This window comes from Mandrillus leucophaeus, unplaced genomic scaffold, assembly GCF_000951045.1.
Source record: "Mandrillus leucophaeus isolate KB7577 unplaced genomic scaffold, Mleu.le_1.0 Scaffold38, whole genome shotgun sequence".
Classification (NCBI taxonomy): domain Eukaryota; kingdom Metazoa; phylum Chordata; class Mammalia; order Primates; family Cercopithecidae; genus Mandrillus; species Mandrillus leucophaeus.
Window position 1 is genome coordinate 4,242,177 of NW_012104031.1, and position 22,922 is coordinate 4,265,098.

General features: G+C 50.5%; 1 protein-coding gene across 2 annotated transcripts in view; it reads right to left on the reverse strand.

Annotated features, from left to right (window-relative positions):
• Nucleotides 1-22,922, reverse strand: part of LGR6 (leucine-rich repeat containing G protein-coupled receptor 6) — a 122,559-nt gene that overhangs the window by 84,606 nt on the left and 15,031 nt on the right. Inside the window, exons 1-3 of one of the 2 annotated variants that reach the window (XM_011990527.1) lie at nucleotides 18,867-18,933; nucleotides 7,605-7,676; nucleotides 5,134-5,205 (exon numbers count right to left, since the gene is read on the reverse strand). In XM_011990527.1, the coding sequence (XP_011845917.1) occupies nucleotides 5,134-5,205; nucleotides 7,605-7,676; nucleotides 18,867-18,910 (188 nt within the window). In that variant the 5' untranslated portion in view covers nucleotides 18,911-18,933. Of the gene's footprint in view, nucleotides 1-5,133; nucleotides 5,206-7,604; nucleotides 7,677-18,866; nucleotides 18,934-22,922 lie in introns of those variants that run through there. The other variant, XM_011990526.1, reaches the window with a different exon arrangement.

Consider the following 22,922-nt stretch of genomic DNA (forward strand, 5'->3'; position numbering starts at 1 on the left):
TAGTGCCAGGGAACTCATTGTCTCCCCCAGACAACTCATCCCATGCCAGACAGTCTGATCATCAGAAAGTCCTTTTATTCATGAAATCAACACCCATCAAGCTGGAGGTCAGCATGGCAGTCAGCTTTGGCCCTGACCCATTTCTCTTGATGTTCCTGGTCTCACTTGCCAGCCATCATTCTTTTATTGAACTACAACTGGGTTATAAAGCTTGGAAGAAAACAGCCCTTTGTTTTCCAAGATGAGGAGGCGAAGGCTCAGAGAGGGAAAGTAACTTGCCCTAAGTTACAAAGCAAATTAATGGCAGAATCAAGACTAGGATTCAAGTCCTGTCTCTCAGGCCAGTGCTTTTATGACGACATTTTTCTACTTCTCTTTCTAGCCCTGGTTCTATATGGAGAGGCAGTCTATCTAATCCAGCGGTTCTTAGTCCTGGTTGTACATCAGAATCAACAGACAAGGTTTTAACATTTTTTTTTTTTGTAGAGATGGGGTCTTGATTTGTTGCTGAGGCTGGTCTCAAACTCCTGGGTTCAAGCGATCCTCCTGCCTCAGCCCTCCAAAGCACTGAGATTACAGGCATGAGCCACTGCACCTGACCTCTGGGATGATTTTTAAAATCCCAATGCCCAGGTCACACTGAAGCCCAGTTAAATCTCCGGGGCAAAGTCTCTGGGGAAGGAATATGAGGCATCACTAGTTTTGCAAGCTCCCAGCTGACTCTAACATGCAGACATTGGTCCAGTAGAAGTCTAGTCCTCAGCACTCCTCCCCTGCTCACACATGTGAAGTGTCTCTCTGACCAGAGAGGCATTTAGGGGCAGGAACCATGAGTGTCATGTCCAAAAGGTGTAAAAGAGGTGATCTACCAGTGGTTTCCAAAGGCTCCTTTAGTTCTGTAGAAGTGCTTGGGGGTTATGGGACGGGTAGGTAAGACACAGCCTGGAGTGTACCACCCTCTTTACTCGCTTTAACCAGAGACCTCCTTCATCTGTTTTATGTATTGAGACGTCGACACAAAATGCCTTTTTTTTTTTTGAGACGGAGTTTTGCTCTTGTTGCCCAGGTTGGAGTGCAATGGCGCAACTCTCAAGAGGTGGCTCACTGTACTCCACCTCCCAGGCTCAAGTGATTCTCCTGCCTCAGCCTCCTAAGTAGCTGGGATTACAGGTGTGTGCCACCACGCCCTGCTAATTTTGTATTTCTGGTAGAGATGTGGGTTCACCATGTTGGTCAGACTGGTCTTGAACTTCTGACCTCAGGTCATCCACCTGCCTTGGCCTCCCAAAGTGCTGGGATTACAGGCATGAGCCACCGCGCCCAGCCCACAAAATGCTTTTGATTTTGTTTCCTTTAAAAAAAAAAATCATGTAAAGGGGTAATGTGTTGATGTTGTAACAAGGTCCAAGGGTGGCACATCTCACTCATGAGGGTGAACACTGATCATCACGTGTATGAAATACAAAGAATCTGTTTTAAGTTTCCACAGCTAAAAATGTTGGAAATTTTATTCTGACTCCTCCACTTTAAAAGGTGAGGAAATGGAGGCTCAGAGAGAGGAAATCTGAAATCCTTCTTAACACCTGTTCTGGGGTCTGGTGAGGCTCTGAGTCTGACCTCAAGGCTTCTGACTACACATGAGATCTACTTCCTGTCATCCAGTCCCTTGAAAGACTGCCTCATGTACAGGGGTGACTCAGAGGGGGCAGCCTTCTCCCCTGAGCCAGGTTAGTGAGGCTCGGACAGAGCCCAGCACTCCCAAATGACCAGCATGTCCCTTCATGGGTCAGCTCAATTCAGTTCATCAACACTAATGGAGCCCAGACTCAGCCAGGCATGGTCACTGCCTAGCCAGGTGGAGAGTAAACACAGTTATTGTCAACTGAAGACAGCTCCATACAGGGTGAAAAGGGCTACACTAGAGGTTGGTTCAGGGAGATTTCCTCCAGGATGGGTCCCAGAGATGCTAACTCCCAATCACTCCTCTATGGCCTGGAGCCAGGGTTTCATGTGGGATGAACCCCAGCTCAGGAAGCAGGAGCTGCCTTCTAAGAGCCTTCATCTTTATCAAGATGGCATGGGCTAAAAATCCACAGTCACAGACTTATAGGGATTTGGGGCTCAATCCAGGAGCAAGGCACCTGGGAAAATCTCCTGCCCAGTCTCTTGAGGGCAGGACGGGAGGCAGGTCCTCAGACTGTTACCCCAACTTCCCAGATCTGGGCCTGGTGAGAAGCAACTGAGGCCCAGCAGAAATCTTTCTAGATGCCAGGTCATCTTATGTCAGGCCAATCTGGCATAAGGAGGGAGGAGCTTGTCTTCAGAGGTGGGAAGATGACCAAGCCTCAGGCCTCACCCAGCTCTCTGGGAGGGCAGCTCTGGGGAAAGAAACCTGTGATGGAGACAAGACAGGAAACTTCTGAGATAAAGACTGGAGAAGTCTGACACACACACGCACACACACATCCCCACACCCTTAGGCCATAGGTCAAGATGCAGGAGCTCTGGCCAAAGCTGCCCCTGTGTAAAAACAGGTAGGACAGGAGCCCCCAGAGGCTCAGGCATTTTCCCACATGCCTAGGACAGAGGGAACTGTGGCTTCCCTTAGCACAGCTCCAGTGCTGAGCCAGGATGGTGAGACTAGTAATGGTTAAGACTAGCATCTGGACCTTGCCAGCTCTACAGGACAGAGATAGCAGTGTGAGACTGAAAATTCCCCGCAGGGGCTGACTGTCTTGATCTGAGCCTGGCCAGAGCCTATGGGTTGAAGACTTAGAGAGCTCGCAGAGGAAGAAGATCTTAAGAGTAATATTTCCAGGTCAGGCAGGGATGGGTGGCGGGGGGGGCGGTGGGAAAGACATGAGAGAGGGCTTCTGTCACAGTCATTTAAGAAAGGATCAGAGAGAGAATCTTCTTTATTTAATCCTTTGCCTCGGGAGAGAAGGACCAAGGCAGAGTGTCCCACAGGGAGAGCCCGGCCTCTGAAATAAGAAGAGGCCACTCAGATAAGGGTCCCAGGCCCAGAGAAGACTGGGGAGCAGCTAAGGTGACCGTCTCCTGGTACAAAAAATAGGTTATCATTATCACAGTGCTACTGCTCTATTTTTCTTGCAGCTCTGAAAAGAAAGCAATGGAAGGAACTACAAGGGAAATTGACATCAGACATCAGAGAGTAATTCATGCCTAGGATGCAGGTGGAATCTTCTGCTTTGAAGCATATAAGAGGATAATTCCCCAAGACCACCCAACCCATCCCTAAGATAGAGAGGTTCTATAGGCCAAGGACTGACACAAAGGCTTTGGGTGACCAGGTGATCTTTGAGGATGGGGCAAAATGGGGCTCAATGGCAAAGTGGGGGAGTGGACAGCCTGGCTGTCCTCAGCTCCCACTCAACTCCTGCCTACAACCTCTCCCAGCTGCCCTACTCACTGAGCCAAGGGTGCCATTTGCAGAAAGCGGGGCGGGAGGCCTGTGGTTTCTCTGAAGCTTTGATTTATTGCCTAATGCAGGCAAAGAAGAAAGAGGAGGCTCATCTCTAAGCCGGAGTCTTAGGAATGGGACGTGAGTCTCACATCTTCTGAAGGCCCAGTAAACAGAGCCCTGCTCTCTAATCCAGACTGCAGGTCTGAGCCTGTCACTGGGCACAGACACACCACCAAGTAGGCCGCCTGCACTGTGTGTCTGTTTCAGAACGCCTCCCCTGCTCCCCAGGGCAGAGATGTTTATGGGGAGAGAGACACAGAGAGGAGACAGGAAGAAGCAGAACTGAGAGGCAGGGAATAGTGGGGCAGGGAGAGGGAGAGCAAGGTCTGAGACAGAGAAGGAGAAGGGGGAGACAAGGAGACTGAGGCTGGTGACAACAGGAGAGACCCAAGGACAGAGCAGAGATTAAGGGAAGGATAGAGACCAGAGAGCCTTGTGAGTCAGAGATTCACAGACAGAGGGGCCAGAGACCAACAACACAGGGAAAGGAGAAAGTGCTTAGATGTGGAGTGTTGACCTTGACCAGCTGGAAGCCTGGAGCTCATGGGCCAAGCGGGGTAGGACCACCACTAACCCATCAGCAACTCTGAGTACATTGTTAAAAGATATCCCTTTCTGGGTGAATACAGCCCCAAGCCAGGGCACAGGACTGGCATTCAGCCCCTTCTCACTTCCTTAACCAGATGGTCTGGTGCAATGAACAACCTGCTCAACTGTCTGCAAGTCAAGTCAGGGGTAAGGGAGTAGCAGAGTTGGGAATGACTCACCACTTTAGGGAAGCCCCAAATGCTCATTCTATTGCTCCAACATCATTCCCCAATATCCTCCTTTTCTTCCCAAACCAGACCCTGTGGCAACACACCCTCCCTGGGAACCTCTCCTATCTACCTTCAGTCCCTGTGCATCTGCTTCCTCCCAATTCTTCTTACCCTCACTCATCATAAGAATATGAGGAGGCTTGGGGAGGACAGTCTTAGTTGGAACAAAGTGAGTCATGAGTTGGGATGGGAGGAGATTATGTCTCAGCTTTCCTTTCCCTGAAATGGGCAATCAGTTTGATGGCAAGTGGAAGCCAGGTGAAATAACAAAAGGTCCTCTCCAACTCTCACTTACCTTTTGCTTCAAAGGGAATAGGCAAAGGAGGAGCAGGGAGGAAGCAACCTGAAGACTGGAGGAGGGAATATGTTTACAGCCAGAATGGAAACTCTTGCTGCAGCCACAGAGACTAAGGTTGGGTTGCAAGGAGAAGAAGAGCCAAAGAAAAGCCACCTGGATTTCCCCTCTCCAGAAACAGTCTTATCCCTTTCTTGGGCTAGAGGTCATGGGGAGAGACCTGTGGGTCTGTAACTGAACTCAGCCCCACAAAGACCTATGTCGATGGTCATTATACACTTTATTTTTTTTAATGTTTCACTTCCTTTTAGTGTGGCTGAATGTAGCAGATACAATTAAATGTTTGTTGACAAATCATAAAGTTTGTTACAGACAAGGTGAAGCAAAGAAATGGAAATAACAATTGAAACTGAAAGTGAAGATAAGGAAATAATAAGCAAGGCAGTGGTAAACCAAGACCTGGGTTCTGAAAGTTTGATTTGCTCACAATTCTCAGTGCTGCAGCTTTATGTAAAATTAGGTGTACCTATACTTACAGGATTTTCAGGCTGTAGAGACCAGAGAATGCTTGTCCTGGGATGTGTGAGAGATGGTTCCCAGAGAGACGCCTGGAAATCAGAGACAATGGTCAACGATGTTGGCAGGTAACCCAAGGAGGTGGTGACCTCCATAAGTCAGTGTCTTGGGATAGGGGAAGGGAGGTCGGTGGTAAGAACTACCATTTATTGAGATCTACAATGTGTTTAATACTTCACATGCATTGCCTCAGTTCTCACAATAATCCTGTAAAGTGCCTATTATTTTCCCCAAATTTCAGATGAGCAAACTGAGGCTAGGAGAAGTCAACCACATCCCCTAGGGGTCACAGAACCAGTCCATGGCAGAGCCTGGTGTTCTCACCCAGACCTGACTAATTTCAAGGCTCACAGCCACAGTTTCCCCTCATCCTGTTCTGTACTAACCTGGATTACCCACCACCTGCTCTCAACTGTTGGACTGCATCATACGGTGTCATCAGTGGAGGGATGAGTACCAGGGGGTGTGTTTGTGTCTCTCCAGGCCCTAAACTACACAGCTAACCCCCGCTAATCCAGGAGGGTTAGGAAACGGGGTGTTGTGATTCATCTAAGATTCTGGTCTAATTAAGCATTTCCACGTTTGTCAGGGGCAATCACCAGATCTAAAAGGAGCAAATGCAATGAAATACACTCAATGCTGAAACCTGACTGAGCAGAGTTTAATTGTAGATGAAGGCACTGCCTGATCTCCAAAGTCCCCAGGGATATTATTATGTGCATCAGTTGCTACCAAGAGGCTTGTAGATATGGAGACTATTCAGGCATACCTCAGAAGCTATTTTTAAAACATAATAATAAAAGTCTCTTTATTTGACATATATTGTTTAAAAAAAAAACTGTGTGGAAAGGCATCGTGACATCTGAGGTCTCCTAGCTTGGGTTCTGTAGGTGGGTATTTGCCATGGAAAGGTCCTTTAGGTGGAGCCTCTAAAATGGGTCCAGACCTCCCATGACCTGAGAGGTCTGCCTGAGCTCCTTGGCCTTTGCTCTTGCTTTGCATTCCCACCTAAGCTAGGTTATCTCCCCCTCAAAAGGCCCCTCCACTGCCTCTTACCCTGTCCATCTCCTTTGAAAACTGGTTTAATCTTCCTCCTCCAGGAAGGCTTTCCTGCCCACCATCCAGGCCGACCCTGACCACTTCCTTACACAGAACGCCCTGGATGCCTGAGCCAACAGCTGCCACACTCCCCTGCTAACTTGCTGGCCACACCACTCTTCAGCCTCACCTGGACCTGGGGGTGGCAGGAAGGCTTTTATCTTGTTTTCTCCCAGAGCACCTTGAGCTTGCCTGTCTACTAGAGGGGGTTCAACAGGTACTTGGTCTGGAGACCAAGCCATGGCCCTAGGGATCAAAACTCCAACAGGGGCAGGTTGACTGTATCCTTGGGGAGCACTGTCTAGGGTCAAGGTGGGGACGTCTGTTAGGGGAGTAGTGGGGCCAGGGTAGAGGTGAAATTGTGAATACTTTCGGGGCCAGGAATTCACAATTTGTGAAGTTTCTTTGTTTATGATTTTTTTGTTTAAATTCTAAAAGAGTTAGACAAATTCTGAAAGAGCTGTAATCCTCAGTTTGAGAAGTTTAAGCAAAATTTCTAGAGCCCCAAGGATCTATGTGGTGTGAAAATAAGAATAAACAGGGCTAGGAGGTGTTGGAAATATAGAGCTAGGATGAAAGGAAGGATTGGGACAGAATGACCTGGCTTCCCAGAGCAGGCAGTCAGTCACTCTAACCCAGGAGATGGTTGACTTATGAGCCTCCCTCACATATAAGGCCAGATTTAAGAATCTCAACCTGAGAGCGACCACTGTGGGCAGGGATTCACCAGGGAGCACTTTGTTGAGGAAATGGACCTTTACTGTAAGGGAGGGTCTAAGAAGTGGATCTTTTAAGCCATGGGGAACTACAGAAAGCTTTTGAGCTGGTGAGATGCATCCTGAAGGTGTGCAGAGTAATTTAGAATGGAAGGAGGGCATCTGTCTGTTTGGAGGCTGGTTCAACCCCCAGATGTGAGGGGACATCTGGGGCAGTAGCAGTGGGACTAGAGAAACGGGGTGGAGGTGAGAGACATCCCAGAGAAGAACCACCAGGCCTTGGGGAGGGGATGGTGGCTGGACACAGGGGATGACAGCAGGTCAAAGATGACTCCCAGGGAGAAGTGTGACTATTCACATTAGGAGGGAATGCTGCAAAGAGGAACTGGTTTCAAAGAGCAATGAAAGCTAGATCCTAGACTTCCCATGCCATGTGGCCCAGCATGTCAATTCACACCTGGGCCAGGTGTCAGCTAAAGAACACCCTTCTGTCAAGAACAGTCTTAGCTTCCCAAGCCCCTTTCTCTTCTCGCCACCCCACCTCCTGGGGAGCCCTGGTTCCAGAGATGTTAGACACAGCCCACGCTTGCCTCCCACCCTGCAAAGCGTCTACTCACAGCTCCTCCAGGAAGCGCAGGTGGTGGAAGAGGCCAGGCTGAAGCTCTGTGAGGTTGTTCATACTGAGGTCCCTGGTGGAGAGAAAATGGGAAAAGGAGCTGTGAACTCCCCACTTGGGCCATCTGGCACTGTCCAGGTGCCAAACCCCCTTGAAGGACCTCTGAGATTCCCACACTACCCCCCACCAGGCCATTCTAACTCCAAAGCCAGTCTGGCAACAGCAGCTGCATTCTCTCTAAGAGCAAGAACTAAGCTGGGAGTCAGGCCTCCTGGGCCATTTGAGGATTCTCTCTATATGGTCTCCCACTTTCCCCTCTGCCTTTCACCGTTCCTTTGTGAGACTCCCCTGGGACTGGCTGTGATTGGGATTATGCAGGAAACTGGCCTCCCTATAAAGGGAGGAACTAGAGTAAAATTCATAGAATTTCAGAGCAGGAAGGGAGGGATCGCCAAATACAAATAATATCTCATCCACGCTTTTTACCGGTGGGGAAACTGAGGCCCAGAGATCACTGCCATTCCGATCTATGGAGCAGGCTCATTCATTATTCATGAACTGGTAAGATGGTCCCTGGGCTCCCCATGGGGGACCATCCTCTGATTCAATCCCAGAGCTAGTGGCATTTCACTGCCCTTTGAAGTGCCTACCAGGCTCTACCTGTTTGCTTCCCTTAGTCCAGGGGTCCCCAAGCCCGGGGCAGTTGACCGGAACCAGGCTTTGGTCTGTTAGGAACCAGGCGGAACATAGAGAGGGAGGTGAGCTGAGCAGGCGGGTGAGCATTCCCACCTGAGCTCCACCTCCTGTCAGATCAGCCAAGGCAGCATAAGATTCCCATAGGGTCGCAAACCCTACTGTGAACTGCGCATGCGAGGGGTCTAGGTTGTACGCTCCTTATGAGACTCTAACTAATGCCTGATGATCTGAGATGGAACAGTTTCACCCCACAACCATCCCCCACACTCCACCCCCATCTGTGGAAAAATTGTCTTCCATGAAACTGGTCCCTGGTGCCAAATAGGTTAGGGACCACTGCCTTAGTCCACCTGGAAGACTTGACCCTTGGCACGTCACAGAATTGGCACACCACTAGATTCCCAAAGGGTGTAAGCATCCCAGTCCCTCTGCAGATCCATAGCCTTAATCATCTTAAGCGCATATTATATGACAGACCCTGTGCGGGGTTTCAGTGTCACTGCCCTCTTAGAGGCCCTGAACACAAAATAATCACAATAATTACCCTGGCATTTACTGGAGGCCCACTCTGTGTCAGACACCAGCTAACCTTTATCCAAACAACCTCCCTCCATTCTCATAATAACCCCAAATTAGCTTCCATCATTATCTCCATTTCACACTCAAGAAAACAAAGAGAAAGGAGCACTGAGCTTTGAAGTCAAAAGGCCCTGAGGTCACATCTCTCCTCTGCAGTTACCTGTCGGATCTTGGGCCCTTGACCGCTGGGCCCCTAGTTGACCTCATCTATAAAAATAGGACAGCACCAAGCTGGTAGGGTGCTTGTAAAGATTAAGTGAGCTCATGTTTACAGACTGTCTAATAAATAGTACGGACACGGTACATATTTGCTTTTCCCCTCCTACCTTTCCCTCAGTGTCCTGTGGGCAAGTGTCCCAGCCCCACAGGCCAGTGGGAGAGGGGCTGGTGCCTTTTCCACAGGCCTGTGGGGCTGGGACACTTGCCCACAGGACACTGAGGGAAAGACTGAAGGAAGAAAGTAGTAGAGAGGGGTTGGTACCTTCCTCTGTGGGTCCCACCCTGTGTTGGCATCTTCTTCAGTTTGTGCCTGGGTGAGCAACAGTTTGTGAGACTGTGTATGTGTGCCTGGCACATTTGGGTTCCATCCTACTTCAAACTCCTAATACCTGATTCTCATCTCTGCCTGCCCCTTCCCTGAGGGGGTACAGAAGTGGGCCCAGACCAGACACCACAAGGCTGGGCACTGCCCCCCAAGCCTTCTTGAGGCTTTCTCCTTTCCCTAGACATGCACTGTCGCCCTCAAACCTCAGTGTCTCCATTTCCCCACAAGAAATGCATGTGCTTTCTGTGTGTGCCCAGAAAGGCAAGCTGGGGAACAGCCGGGAGAGCGTGTGCTTGGGAGTCCTGTTCCAATCTATAAAAAGACTGTTTAGTCTCAAATGTTTTATCTTTGATAAAGCCTGGGCTCCGGACTCCATGTCCTCCAAGGAAGGGAGACATTCCGTGCAGGGTAGAACCAAGGAACTGGCATGCTGCACCCAGCGCTGCTTCTCATCTACCGTTCCCTCCCTGCTCCCCTGTGGAAACAGCAGGGTCACCTCTGGGCTTGTGGGTCTAGAAACGGCTCCGCAGAAGCTGCAGCTGGTGTGCTGTGGCCACAGTTTAAGGTGGGAGAGAGGCAGAACCGAGAGAGTTTGTTGATGGATTTTTTTTTCCAGAGTTTCACTGTTATCACCTAGGCTGTAGTACAGTGGTATGATCTCGGCTCACTGCAATCTTCGCCTCCTGGGCTCAAGCAATTCTCCTGCCTCAGCCTCCCAAGTAGCAGGATTATGGGCGCCTGCCACCATGCCTGGCTATTTTTGTATTTTTCGTAGAAATGGGGTTCACCATGTTGGCCAGCCTGGTCTCGAACTCCTGACCTCAAGTGATCCACCTGCCGTGGCCTCCCAAAGTGCTGGGATTACAAGAGTGAGCCACCGCACCCAGCCTGTTGATGGATTTTAAGTCAGGGTTTGGTCCTCAGGATGTTTTCAGGCCCCACTAGCCTCAGACTGTGGCTGAAATGCGAAGGTGCAGGAGCACACTGGACAGTGTCAGGAGAACGTAGGGCGACGCCCACAGAAGCCCAAGCTGCAGAAGCTGGGCCGGATTGGACTCCTCCCCCGGTGTCCCACCCCTGGCTCATTCTCAGCAAGGCAGGAGGCTCGAGGTGCCGAAAAAAAAAAAATGATTACCTCTAAATATTTACCCTGTGCATTTCTGGATGTGTCTCGACAGGAACGCAGCGGGAGTTCAAGGAGCACTCGGGGCATGTGACTCAGGCCTCATCACTCAGCTGTCCCTCCAGGGGCCGGCCGCAGAGGCTCTGATGTCCCTCCATGGCCCCCACCCCACCCACTCCCTGTGCCCCACCACCCTGACTAGCGGCTTCATTGTTCTCCCCTGCGGAGGAGGGGGCCTGAACCCCTCCACCCCCCCCACATCCTGCCCCAAGACAACACAAAGCCCAGCTGCAGCGCTCACTAAAGGGGCTGGGGTGGGGCAAGGAGGCGAATTTCAACTGTTCAAGGGTGGAGGGAGCCCCATTCAGGGCTGGCTCTCTCACAAAAGGAAAAGGGGTAAGACTGGTGCCAGGGGAAGGGGAAAGAAGAGGAGCGTGCAGAGCTGGAAGCGGGAGGTGAAGTGGGGATTTCAAGGCCGAGAGCCACCAAGCCAATGCCACGGGCCCTGGGAATGGCTAAGGGTCCTGGCAAGAGGCACCGGGCCCTGCTGTGGGGAGGCTGTGCCTGCACAATGACAGGGAAGGAACTGACACACAGAAACTCCAAACACAGAGGTTGCTCTGTCATGTTGGTGGTTCCTACTGACATATGACTGTCCTGGGAGGTTGGCTGTGCAGCTGGTTTTTTGTGCAACTCAGAGAGCACAGTTCAAATATTCAGGCCATGCCTGGACCCAGGGGAAATAAGAGTGCACCTTGATCCTTGGGTGCTTGGGGTTTGGTTGTGGCTACATTCACTGGGCTGCATGAACTTGTAGATATGTACAAGAAGTGGAGGTCATGGGTTGGGATACCTGGGCTCTTGGATGTACTTGTTTTGAGGGTGCTAGGCATGTGTATGTCATGTGTGAGGGCACATGTGTTTATCTGTACATATGCATGTACAGCAAGGGGATTGAGATGATGGGTTGTGACTTCATTCTGAAGCCTTCTTCTTGGGAGCCCTTGGGATACCCAGAGGGGCTATGAGTCCTCTCAACTGGACACAGCCATGATGGGGTGGGGATGGGAAATGTCTCAGGGAGGGGCTTGCAGGAGGGGAATGGAGAGGAGAGAAGAGAGGAGCAGTCCTGGGCATGCGAAGTGGAAGTTTCTGGCTGCACATGAGGAAAATGTTCTCAGAGTTTCACCCTGTGAGGCAACCAGACCACCCAAGGAAACTGGGTAAGGCGGTGTCACCATGGAGACAGGGAACAGGTTTGATAAGAGGGAGGATGCTGGGGAACGGGTCGGAGAGCAGCTGAAAGGGGCTGGGATCATAGGAGACCCTCCGCTGAGGCAATCTGGCTCATACCCAAGGGCCCGAGGGGATTGGGTCTGTTTGAATTTTTTCTATGGGAGGAAGAAGCAGTGAAAGACAAGCCCCTGGGTCCCCTGCGGTGGACCTGGGCGAGCTGTGGCCACTTTCCCTGCTGGAGAAGAGGCCAGAGGGGCAGAAACCCCTTTTCCACTGTCCCACTGTGGACTCAGGTTGCCCATCCCTGCAGCCAGGAAAAAGCCAATTATTTTATTTATGTATAGATTTAAGGCATATAACTTGATGATCTAATCTCTGTATACATTGTGAGATAATCAGCACAATCAAACTAATTAAGATAGTCATCACCTCACATAGTGTGTGTGTGTGAATGTGTGTGAGTGTATATGTGTGTGTGTGTGTGTGTGTCTAATAGGAGCACTTAAGATCTACTTTCAAGAAAAAGCCAGCTACAGTGGCCAGGAGGCGAGCCCCTGGGGTTGGCTATGCCCCACAGTCCCCTCCTTTGTGAGGTGCTCCCAGCACTGCCTGTCCCCATGGTATTTTGCGTATGATCACTCAACAGTGCTTACTGAGCACTTATCATGCATGTAGGACGGCACCTGCCTTTGTCATCCCCCCAGCACAACACTCACTAGCTGTGTCACCCTGGTCATATCACTTCCCATCTGTAAGCCTCCATTTTCTCACCTGTGATATTGAAATAACGACACTAGTTACCTCACAAGAATTATAGTGTGGGCCGGGCACGGTAACACATGCCTGTAATCTCAGCACTTTGGGAGGCTGAGGCGGGTAGACCACCCGAGGTCAGGAGTTCAACACCAGCCTGGTCAACATGGTGAAATCCCGTCTCTACTAAAAATACAAAAATTAGCCGGGCCCGGTGACAGGCGCCTGTAATTCCAGCTACTCAAGTGGCTGAGGCAGGGAGAATCACTTGAACTCAGGAGGTGGAGGTTGCAGTGAGCCGAGATCATGCCACTGCACTCCAGACTGGGCGACAGAGCAAGATTCTGTCTCAAAAAAAAAAAAAAAAAGTTGTATTGTGAGGTAAATAAGTCAATAAATATAAAACACAGTGCTGGCTGGGTGCGGTGGCTCACACCTGTAATCCCAGCACTTTGAGAGGCCAAGGAGGGTGGATCATCTGAGGTCAGGAGTTCGAGACCAGCCTGTCCAAAATGGCCAAATCCCGTCTCTACTTAAAATACAAAAAAATAGCCAGGCATGGTGACGGGCACCTGTAATCCCAGCTACCTTGGGAGGCTGAGGCAGGAGAACCGCTTGAACCCGGGAGGAGAAGGAGGCTGCAGTGAGTCAAGATCACACCACTGGACCCCAGCCTGGGCAACAAGAAAGAAACTCTGTCTCAAAAATAAACAAATAAATAAAACCCAGTGCTCAATAACTATGCCTTATTATTAATATTCTACTCATCTAACTGAATTATAATTATTACTATAGAATGACACAGATGACTATGTGTTTCTTCAAGGCAAGGACTTAACCTTAGTCATCTGTGTATCCTCCAGTCCTATCAGGGTGCCTGAAATGGGATGCTTAATAAATATCCAAATGAGTGCATTACAGACATAGACAGGTGATGTTCCTGTGGCCGAGCCTTTACTCTAGGGAAGTTCTTCCTCCTGCCTAGTGTCAATGTCTCCCCCAGCTGCTATAAGGGCCTAACCTCTATAAAGAAACTACCATACGCTTAGTTCCAAGCTGGCACCCAATCCATGAAGGCTGTTGCTCACAATGCTCACTGTTCTGTTAATCAGGCATCCTCTAGAGAAATTAAAGTGAGGTCCTCCTCCAAATAATCCCTTGGCTCCCGCAGTGGACCAGCAGCTTTCTCCCGAGCCTTCTCTCAGTCTCTGACTAGTGCTTAACGAGCTGCCCAGACAACCTTCAGCAGCAACCCCTCCCCATGAGGGCCAGGCTGGGCCGGGCACATATCCTGCCATGTCAGGAGACAGCTCGTGGGTTGGCAAGGAGCAGAACAGGCCACTGTTGAGAGTCCAAAGGTGGGGTTCTCTCCCACTGAAAAGAGCCAGGAGACAGGCTGGCCGCCACGGAGACCATTTGGTGCTCAGAGAACACTTGCTGAATTCTTCTGTCAACAACAGAAGCAGGTGATGGGGCGGAGAGGAAATAACACAGAATCTGGAATCAGAGGACCTGGTTTCATTAGATGAATGCAAAGTTCCTGGCCAGCCCTGAAGGTCATGAAGTTGTTTTCCCACAGGCTTCTGTGTGCTGAGCTCAGTGCTGCGTGAGATACAGACAAAGCCCAGGGCAAGGTCTGGGCCATCAAGGAGTTGACAGTGTTGCTGGGGAAGGACTGTTTACTCACAAAGGGACGGCAAACTTCCACATATGTACTCCGCTTTGTTCTGCAGCCACCCTCCCAATTAGGTTCTAGAACATGTACCCAGACTGGAGAGTACAACAGACACTCAGGAGAGAGGGTGAGCAGGGAAGGCGTCCCGGGCAGAATGAGGCGGGGCTTGGATGAGATGTGAGCAGCCCACAGAACTGAGTTCAGAGAGGAAAGCACCAGAGAGCACCTCATGTTACTTGTGGGGGCTCCGTCGGCATTGCGGATGGGCAGTTCTTCACTTGGCGGGACTGTCCCACTTGCTGCAGAGCTTTTCGCTTCCCTGGCCTTGCTCATAAATGTTTGGAGCATCTCCCTATTATTGTGACCATCAAAGACACTGCATGAGCCTGGACAACATTGTGAGACCTTGTCCCTATACAAAATTAAAAACTAGCCAGACACGGTGGCACACACCTAGAGTCCCAGTTACTTGGAAGGCTGAGGCAGGAGAATCCCCTGAGCTTGGGAGTTTGAAGCTGCGGTGAGCTAGGGTAGTACCCCTGCACTTCAGGCTGGACAACAGACTGAGACTTTCTGTCTTAAAATAAAATTTTAAATGAAGAAAAACACCCCGTGCATTTCCAAACACCCCTTGAAGAGCAGGCACTTTCCTCTACCTACACTCCTTTAATTTGCTAGTGCAGGAACAGACTCAGAGGAACAGAGTTACCTAAGGACACACGACAAGTTCATGGCAGAGTGGGTGTTACAAGTAGGTCTCCCAAAACCCTGGGGGATGCTCTTTCCACCCCACCAGATTGATCTTGGTTTCTAGCACAGCCTCCCCACTTTAGATGACACCTTCTTATCAGAGATGACTTGAATACTAGCTATCATCTTTGAGATTCCAAACACACAAGATGACACAAAGTTCTCTCGGATTTTTTGCAATTTTCACAAATATCCAAACAAGGGAGTGTACTCCCATCAGGAAAATGTGTGTCTATCTTCACACACACATAAGAGCACAACCTGTTCTCTCTGGCTTTGCACAAAGTCCTGCGTGAGAACAATGCTGTATTTTTAAATAAAAGGGCTATTGCTTTACTTTGTCCTTTCTTGGCTCCCTTATTGGTAAAAGGAACATCTCCCAGACTGCCTGGAGTGGCAGGAGGGCCCGTGATGGAGAGGACGGATGTGGGGGAAGATAGGAAAAGAGAAGCTGGAGGGGAGCCTGGAGTGGGGGGTTATTTATGAGGGGAGAGAGTCCCTGGCAGTTGCTAAGCAAAGGCAAAGCTTGTGCAGGTCAGACTGAGCCAGGGAGATGCTGGACACCCACAGTGTTGCCAGAAGGTGACCCAATTCATTCAGGTGGAGCTGAGAGGGATAAAGGCAGGGGAAGACATTCCTAAAAGTCAGGTGAGAGAAACGAAAAGGTGGGGTTTTTTTGTTAGTTTTGTTTTGTTTCCCCTGAGTTAAAAGACCATGGAAGTCAGAAGTCAGAGACTGTCCACTACATGGTGATGTTTCATTGATGTGATGTGGGTCTCCAAAAAACCCTGATGGTAGAGAAAGAAGGTCAGGGAGGGACGAGACCCAGAAGAGGTTCCTCTCTCTCAAAAATGCTAGATTTGGGAAATCATGGTTTGGCACCACCATAGGAACCAACTTCAGGTTAAATCGTATTGTTCCGACCTCTTCTTACTGAAAGGGTTTAATCTGACAGCAACAGCATGCCAAGGGTGTGGACCCCTGGGCAGAGCAAGGAGATGGAGACAGTTCTAGGGCTGGTCCCCACCCTCAGCACTGCAGGGGAATCCTCTTGGGAGGGACTTAGGCCTATCCCAGACTGAGGAGACATCTCTGGCTCTCCCCAGCACAGCTGCTAAACTGGAGTGGCCCACACAAGTTCCTGAATCCCAGTCAGAAGTGTTACAGCAAGTCAAGTGCAAAGGGCCACTCCTGCCCCCATGCAATTAGCTGTGGCTCTCAGAGAGCCTGGGGAGGTGTTCCCCTGCCCATGCACAGAGCCAAGAGAAGCTTCTCGAGAGCAAAGCATAGCACAGGGATTGCATAATGCATGTGTGTGCTTCTCCTTCAATGGCCCCTTCCTCCTTGCCAAGCCATGCCACCCACAGGCAGAGAAGTTAAAGGGACCCAGGCTTCCCAGGCCCAGCCGGGGCCACAGTGTGACCTGAGAACAGCCCAGGAGCATGATAGGGCAAAGCCTCTGGAGACCAATGAAGATATGGGGGACTGTTTCTGGGCCCCCTCTCCTCTCTACCACCTCTCTGAGAGACAATGCGAGACCTATACTGTCCAGCGCAGTAGCCACTAGTCACTTGTGACTAAATTTAAATTCATTAAAATTAAATTTAAAATGCAGTTCCTTAGCTGCACTAGCCACATTTCAAGGCTCAATAGCCACACAAAGCTAGTGGCTCCAGTATTGCACAGCACAGTTCTAGAACACATCCATCATCGCAGAGCATTCTATTGGGCAGCAATGGTACAGCCTCTGTTGTCAGGCTGACCTCTGTTTGATTTCTAGCTCTGCCACTTACTGGCTATATGATTTTGGACAATTATTTCACCTCTCTCTGTCTTAATTTCCTCCCTGGTAAAGTGCTTAGGCAGTGCCTAGCACATGGTAAGTAACCAACAAATGTTACCTTTGAGCATTACCACCTGACTCGACCATTTACTGAAGCCCAGTTCAAGTACCTCCTCCTGCAAGAAGTCTCCAACCTTCAACCATTCACTTAGTCATGCAGCCTTTTGTCCATTCAACATTTATTGAGCACCCTAATATACATCGGGCACTATGCTAGGTGATGAAGCGGCAAAATCCAATCACAGATGCTCCCTGTCCTCAAAGAGGCAACTTAAGTGGGGACAATGACTACAGAGTGGACAATACAAGCCTGAGTGACAAGTGCTTGGACTGGGACATACGTGTCACAGGGCTTCCTCAGACTAATCCCTTTGGCCTTTTGACTCTGATCTCTGCGGGTTCAGTCACAAAGTGAGGCCACACGATCCTGTCCTTGATTACAAACTGTCATCTCCTAATCTCAGGTTGCTCATTCATGTGGCTGGTCTCCCCAGACAGGCCCCAGACACGGCTCCCAGTTGTCTGTCCTTGTCACATACACACACAGCTTCAAGGCCCATTTTCTACAGCTTCCGAGGAGTAGGCACCCCACCTGCGGGCCCTGGACAAGGGATTTAAGAGGGAAGGAAGACAGATTCTGAGGCAGGAGGGAAATTGAATGAATCCAGCACAGGCAAACGGCAGTGGCTGTGCATTAGAGGACTTGCCCGCTCTATCCTGCTAAGCCTGGTCTCCCTGGCTCACCAGCGTCTCTTCTAGCCCTCATTCTGATCTCCAGCTCCGTCTAGGAGGGCTCTGTTTCTGTGTGTGGAGGTATGTGGATGTGAATTCTGTCTACCCTATCAGACTGGAAGCCCCTTAGAGAGAAGGACTGAGACATCCCATTAGATCAGACCTCTCCATGGGTAAAAACTGCACTTCCCTCCTCGGATGGAAATCCCTAAGCTCCCAGCCAGGGCCCCCAGGAGAGGAACTGGGTGGAGCTGGTGCAGGTGGGAAGAACTAGGGCTGCACAAGGATTGGGGAGGTGAAGTCAGACCACATCTCTGAGCCTTGTTTGTTTAGCTGAAGCTCCTTGTCCTGCTGCCTTTATTTCGTGGATAAACAGGCAGGGTGTGTCTGGGGGTGGAAAACTGGAGAAAGCCCTCTCTATTCAGAGTCCCACCCTCACCACCCCCACCACCTTCACTAGCCCCATTCCAGATGGAAGCTTTTCTTTTACATCAGAGCACCCTCCTTCCCAACCCAGCAACTCAACTCACCAACACACACACACACACACACACACACACACACACAAACACGCACAGCCCGAGGTGCACCCAAACACCATCTACCCCTACCCTAGCCAGAGGGTTTTCTAAATTGGACGGGATCCCAGACTGTATTTGAATCTAGGGGAAAAGAGCAGAAGATAAAGTTCAAAGCATATAATAAAAAGAGCTACGTTTGCTGGATCACACACTGTGCTAAAGACTTCATTGACCCATTTTACAGATGAGGTTCTGCAAAATTAAGGTGTCTCGCCACCTCTCCGCCTCTCCAGACCCCCACTCCACGTCTCTGCATTTTATAGAGCTCTTGAACATTCTTGGTTTCATTTAATTTCATCCTTTTTAACAGGTCAGGGAGGGAAGCATTATTTATTCCCATTCCAAATGAAGAAACAGATTCGGAAATATCAAGTTACTTCCCGCTGTGTCACAAAGTTAAGTAGTGGCAGCGCGAACCCACACCAAGTGGTTCAGTGGAGTCCCTAGCTCCACGCACGTACCCAGGAGAGAAGCGGCGGCCCCAGGAGCGGGGACAAACCTCGGGCGCGCGCCCCTGCCCACCCCAGCCCGCCTGGCCGCGCCCCTGCCCGCCGTTGCCCGCGTCGCCCGCCCCATGGCTGAAAGGGTCCGGAAGTGGGGAGGCGGCCTCAGCTCCCGGAACAATGGAGGGGGATTAGGGCCGGCCCGGGTAGCGCCCCACCCGTCGCGTCGGCCTCTGGGTCCTGCTCCCCAGGGCTGCGAAGGACCTGTGGAACTTTCCGGAGCTCGGCACCCCTCCCCGCAAGCCCACCTGGGCGAACCGCGCCCTGCACTCCCGGCCCAGGGGAGGTTCATTCCCGCCCGCGTTAAGCGGCCCTCTCCCTCTGAGACCATCCGGCCCCTGGGGCCTCGAATGCCAGTTCCGCGGTCCAGTACCCGCCGCCCTCCGCACTGATCCTCTCTCGTTCTGCCGCTTCTCTCTTATGCCCTTCCCTCTGGATAGCGCCCCACCCATCTACCCTCTTCCCTAACTCCCGAACTATTTGGTTCATCAGAGCTATGGAAAAACTAGATCCAAGATCTGGATCTAAAATCCCTGTCCAGCAAGAAGTTCTTCCTGATACCTAGCCTCACTCCCTCATGCTGCAGTTGAACTAAGTAAGAGTTCTCTGCCTGCCCTTATGGTGTAGTCCTCAGTGGCTCTGGGGTCAGACTGCCAGAGTTTGTATCTTGGCCCTAACACTTAGCAGTTGTTTGATATTGGACTAGTTCCTTTACTCTCTGTGCCTCAGTTTCTGCATCTATAAAATAGTTCTAATGTGTTGTGAGGTTTAAATGGGAGAACCCACGGGTGTAGCATGAATGTCAGTGGAAGTCCCTCTCCTAACTGCCATGCAACCCACAGAGCCCCTCCTGGTGGAGAAGCAGTGCTATAAAGTTAGGGAAGATGGGCTGGGGAGGCTGGGGGTAGAGTAGGGCGTTCTGGGTCAGCCCTGCCCTTAGGAGGCAGCAGCTGCCGCTTCTCTCTGGTGCCTCCAAGTGAGTGCCACCTGCCTCACCCCTGATCTTCTCATCCTTTGATCTTCTGATCTCTGGCCAGGGTCTCCCAGCCAAAGGCATTCCTGTCTCCCTTGCCTTCTCCAAGGAAAGGCAAAGGGCTGGATTCCCTCCCTTTGCCCCAAGCTCCTTCCTCCCTCCCCTGTGTTGTGTGTGTAACTAAGACTACCAGTCAGGCCCTGGGATGAAGTAACAGCCAGGACCCCTAAGGTGGCAGTGTCTAGGGGGAGGAGAGGACATGGGGAAGTGTTGGACATTAGGGCTGTTACTGGGCATGGTGCCCTGGGCCGGACCAGACACTGTTGGAAAGGTGCCTTCAGCCCAAGTTCCTTATTGCCAGAGCCGGTTTATGCAGAGTCCTGGATGAGCACTGGAGAAAGTGTGTGTGCCCCTGTGAACAGTGTGTGTTCCCTGCCCTCAGGAAACTTCGGTGTGAGGAGAGATTCAGAACCACAGATACTGCTGGACAGAGCCTTGTACATTAGTGCTGAAGGAATCTCAAGTACCTGTGGGTCAGTGAGGGCTTCCTGGAGGAAGCTTGGCCTGAGCTGGCCAAAAAGGACATGATTTGCCATCAGAAAGTGGCCTGCCTCAGAACTCTGCAAAGGGGGGAAATGAGCTGGGGGTGTTACCATGGGAATGAGGGAAAGTATGGTGGATGAATGGTGGCCCCACTGAAGGTGTGTCTACCTCCTAATCCCTGGAACCTGTGAATATGATCTTACTTAGAAAAAGGGCCATTGCAGATGTAGCTAAGAAAGAGATCGTGAGATGAGGAGATCCCCCTGGGTTATCTGAGTGGGCTCTAAATCCAATGTCAATTGCCCTTGTGTAGACACGCAGAGCTCACACACGGAGAAGAAGGTGAGGTGAAGACAGAGGCGGAGATTGGAGTGATGTGGTAACCACCAGAAGCTGGAAGAGGCACGCAGTGGGTTCTCCCTTAGAGCCATTGATAGGAATGTGTCCCTGCTGACATCTTGATCTTGGGTTTCTGGCCTCCAGAACTGTGAAAGAATAAACTTAGGCCACCCAGTTTGCGGTACTTTGTCACGGCAGCCACTGGAAACTAACCCAGGTAAGTGGGGAGCAGTCAGCAGAGCCACTCTTCCCACTGTGGCTTCCTCCTGCCCCTCCCTCTGCTCGCCCTCCATCACTGGCCCAAGCCAATGACCCATCCCACACTTCTCCACCTAGGAAAGTCATTCTCACCCCCTTGAGACTCCCTCGGATCTACTCTGATCAGCAGTTCTATTCCCAGGGACTTAACCAACAAAAACACATCCGTGTGCTCACTAGACAACCGTACAAAACTGCTCGTAGCACAGCTATCCACGGTTCTCCCAACTGGAACATGTCCAGTTGCCCATCACCAGTGGAATGGGTAAACTCGGTTATATTAACCCATAGTGAGTACCATGCCACAATGAGGATGAACAAACCATGACCACCAGCAACAACATGGGTGAATCCTTAAACATGGTGAGGGAAAGAAGCCAGATGCAAAATAATGCCCCATTTATAATAGGGTTCAAAACACAGGCACAGCCTACCTATGTTGTTAGAAATCACGATCATCGCTATATTTATGGGGGAGGGTAGTGACCAGCAGAGGGCATGGGGGTGGAGTGCTTCTGGAAAGCTGATGACGTTCTCTTTCTTGTTCCAGGTGCTGGTTACACAAGTATATTTGCTTATGGAAATGTATCAAGCTATACACTTATGATATGTACTCTTTTCTATTATGTATATTATATTTAGTTTAAAAAAACAAACACTGGGCTGGGCGCAGTGGCTCACACCTGTAATCCCAGCACTTTGGGAGGCCAAGGCAGGTGGATCACTGGAGGCCAAGAGTTTGAGACCATCCTGGCCAACATGGTAAAACCCCATCTCTACAAAAATACAAAAATTAGCCGGATGTGGTGGCACATGCCTGTAATCCCAGCTACTTGGGAGGCTCAGTAAGGAGAATTGCTTGAACTTGGGAGGCTGGGAGACAGAGGTTGCAGTGAACCAAGATCACACCACTGCACTCCAGCCTGGGTAACAGAGTGAGACTCTCTCAAAAAAACAAACTCTGGAAGTCTTCCATGAACCTCTGGCTTTCTGAGGGCTCCCCTCTAGGTTCCCATGGAATCCGGTGAATAATTCTCAGCTTTTATGTCATTAAATTGAAATTGGATGTTTACTTCTGTATATGGTTTCATCGTACTCATCTGCATATCCTTAGCACTTTCCCCAGGCTCTGACACATAGTAGATGCTCAATAAACACTAGATTTGCTGGCATGGCCACGGGCTTTGGTGTTCCCAGCCTTCCCTCCCAGGGTTTCCTGGCCATTGGCCCCAGCTCCCTGGATCTTCACAGGATTCCACAATGAGACACATTCCTTTCCACTGCTGCCGCATCCTACCTGCCTTCTAAGTGCCCCCACGACCAGCCTATGCTTGTCTCCTGCCTCACGCTTAATGCACAGGATGGTAATTTTCTGACCCAATCGTAAACTCTCTCAATGCAAAATTCAGGTCTTACTTATCTTGGATCTTCAGAGCCTAGGCAAGTGTCAGGCACGCTGTGGAGATTCAAGAACCCACAGCCTCAAATCTCTAGAGTCCTCTCTCCAAGCCTAGGAGTAGGCAAATACCTTTGTTCATCCTACCTTGTTTGGAATTGGATGGAAATTTTCAAAAGAAGTTTTCTTTAAAAAAAAAGAATTAAGAGAATGAATAGGAAAGGCAAAAGCTTCTAAGTAGAAGGGTTTATAGAACAGATGTCTCACTCTAATGAAACCCAAGCCTGGCCACGAGCTGGCTGGCTGGCAGCTTAAGAGGCTCCCCAGCGCGACTCCTTCCTCACCGCAGCCGTCTGGGTTGGAAGCCACACCTCGGGCTCCTGCCTGCGGTGGAGCCAGGTTAGTGCTATTACCAGGTTTGAAGAGGGCTGCCCTCCCTGCCTCTCTCTCAAATAAGTCCATCTGCTCCAGCCTAGGGTTTTTGTTTTTCTGCTCTGTACCTCCCAGCCTCTGGCCAGGCATTTGTTCATTCATTCACTCACTCATTCATCTCTTCACTCATTCCACCAATATTTTTGAGCACCCATGTGCAGCGGGTTTGGGCCAGCACTGAGGATACCAGGAGAGCAATGGTGGCCAGGCCCCTGCTATCTTGGGGAGCTCAGCCTGGTTTGAGAAACAGACAAGTAACCAGGAATTAGAACCCAGGGGAATGAGCCTTGGGGCAGGGCAGGCACACAGAGGGGAGGCTTACCCCAGAGTTGAGGGATTAGGGAAGGTTTCCCAGAGGAAGAG